The 1,835-nt window shown below is 69.3% G+C and overlaps 1 protein-coding gene across 1 annotated transcript; it reads right to left on the bottom strand.

Moving 5' to 3' along the window:
• Positions 1 to 78: 78 nt before the first annotated feature.
• Positions 79 to 393, bottom strand: EMIHUDRAFT_255795 (hypothetical protein; the record flags this gene model as incomplete). The annotated part of the gene is made up of 2 exons (XM_005771086.1): positions 79 to 90; positions 163 to 393. 2 exons carry the CDS (start codon positions 391 to 393, stop codon positions 79 to 81), a joined length of 243 nt encoding a protein of 80 aa, XP_005771143.1.
• Between the last annotated feature and the right edge of the window lie 1,442 nt (positions 394 to 1,835).

Raw genomic sequence — 1,835 nt, 5'->3', positions numbered from 1 at the left:
TTGGGCGGGGCCAGGTTCCTTCTTGGGCCAGGATTTTTTGGGCGGCGAGCGGAGTCTCGGGTTCGGGGTGGACGACCCTTACCGTTGGGGCTGCCCCACCGGACGCGATGCCAGGGGGGGTGGCCAACGGGGGCCCGACGCGTCGGTCGTGAGAGCGAGCACCTGGGGATTGCGGCCTTGCCCTTGGGCCCCATTTTCCAGCGGGAATTGAGCGACGTGGATCTCCGGGTACGCGCCGCCGTCGCAAAAGTCAGCCTGCGACCTCGGCACCCACCCCTTGCGCTTGCCCTGCGCGGGAGCACGTGCAGCGCGCTGCGGCGCCGAAGGGCCCGCCGGCTCATCCTCGGGCTCCGCTGGCTGCGTCGCGCGCGGCAGAATCATCGGCGGCAGCATGCCGGCGGCTGTCGTCATTTCTCGGCAGGCCGCGGCGCCCGCCCGTGGCGACACACGCCTCTATAGCCTTTCCTCCGCCCAAAAGAATTCGCCCGAGGTCGTAGCTGATGAATCACCCGCCATAAAAACGGTATGTGTTGGAGTGCTCTCTGCTGCCGCGGCGCCCCTGTCGGTGCGAAGGCGCCCGGCGGCCGCGCGCTTGGTGCCCACGCCGACCGGCTGCTCTCGCGGCGCCGAGGCGTACCGCTCCGGTCACGTCTCGCGCGCTGCGAGGTGCCTTTTGGCATGTGAGCGCTGGCTAGAGACGCCAGGAAGCTCGCTTCCATGCCTGCGGCCGCGGGCGTGCGGGCGGCCCGCGAGGCTCGGCGAAGCTCCGAGCGGGTCTTCGAGCTCGCGGCCCGCGACGAGCCAGCATGGCTCGTCGCTCGACGGGAGCCTGCCCAGTATGCTCTTGGGATGCTGTACAGCCTCGCCAAGCTCTCTGGGAAGGTCTACAGGGCCAGGGCGGGCCGCCTCGGGCGCGATGGCGCGCTGAATAGTACCATGACTACGAGCTCTCCGATCGGGTCGCCGGCAGCGGGCTTGCGCGGCGTGCCGCTCGACGGCAGGCTGCTCCTCACCCTTCCAACAGTGTCTTCTGCCTCGCTTCTCTCGCTGCAACCGCCTCCGGGGGCCGGCGCCGACCGCCTCGCTTCGCCAGCGCTGCCTACGCCTGCGACACACGTGTCGCGGTTGGGGTCGGAGACGGGCCGGTCTCCCTCTTGTTCGGGCCGTGCGGGGGGAGCGGAGGCGGAGAGGACGAGCTCGCGAAACAAAGCCATGAAACCGAGATAGTGCACTCCCAAGCCCAAATTTCTGAGTAAGATAGGTTAGTCCATGGAAAGTGCCCCACTCTACACGCCACGCCCCCCCCGTGACAGACCTCCTTTCCGCTGCGGCTCCCGCACTGACCTCACGACCGTACGGTTGTGCGCCGGCCGACGCAAAGCCACACCGCGTCGCTCCTCTCACATGCGTGATCTCTCCCGACCCCCGGCTGCTCCTGCCGCCTCCGCTGCGCGCCCGTCCTGGGCAAAGTACGACCTCCCCACAAGAGTACACCGCCCACATTCATGCAATCAAAAAGTCGACAGGTCGAGAGGGCTCAGCGGCTACACCGTCGAGTCAACGTCTGGGCTCCCGCGGCCCCTGCGTGCGTGCGGAGACATCGGTGAGGACCCCTGCGAGAGTGACGCGCCGCGCCGCGACGCGGGAGCACGCGAGCGCGCCTCGCACGGCCGTGCCTGCCGCCCTCACGGCTGGTGGTCGCTGCTGGCCTAAGGCGCAGGACCGCCTGCAGGTCACGGCAACTCCCCTTCCGGACGACAGGCGCGCCCACAATAAGGGGTGCCCACGCTGCGCGATCCTCCGGGCGCTCGATGTGCGCGCCTGCGGGGCGGGGC

Source organism: Emiliania huxleyi (genome assembly GCF_000372725.1).
Source record: "Emiliania huxleyi CCMP1516 unplaced genomic scaffold EMIHUscaffold_3904, whole genome shotgun sequence".
Classification (NCBI taxonomy): Eukaryota; Haptophyta; order Isochrysidales; family Noelaerhabdaceae; genus Emiliania; species Emiliania huxleyi.
The sequence above is the reverse complement of the archived record's forward strand: the minus strand, read 5'-3'. Positions and strand labels throughout refer to the sequence as shown.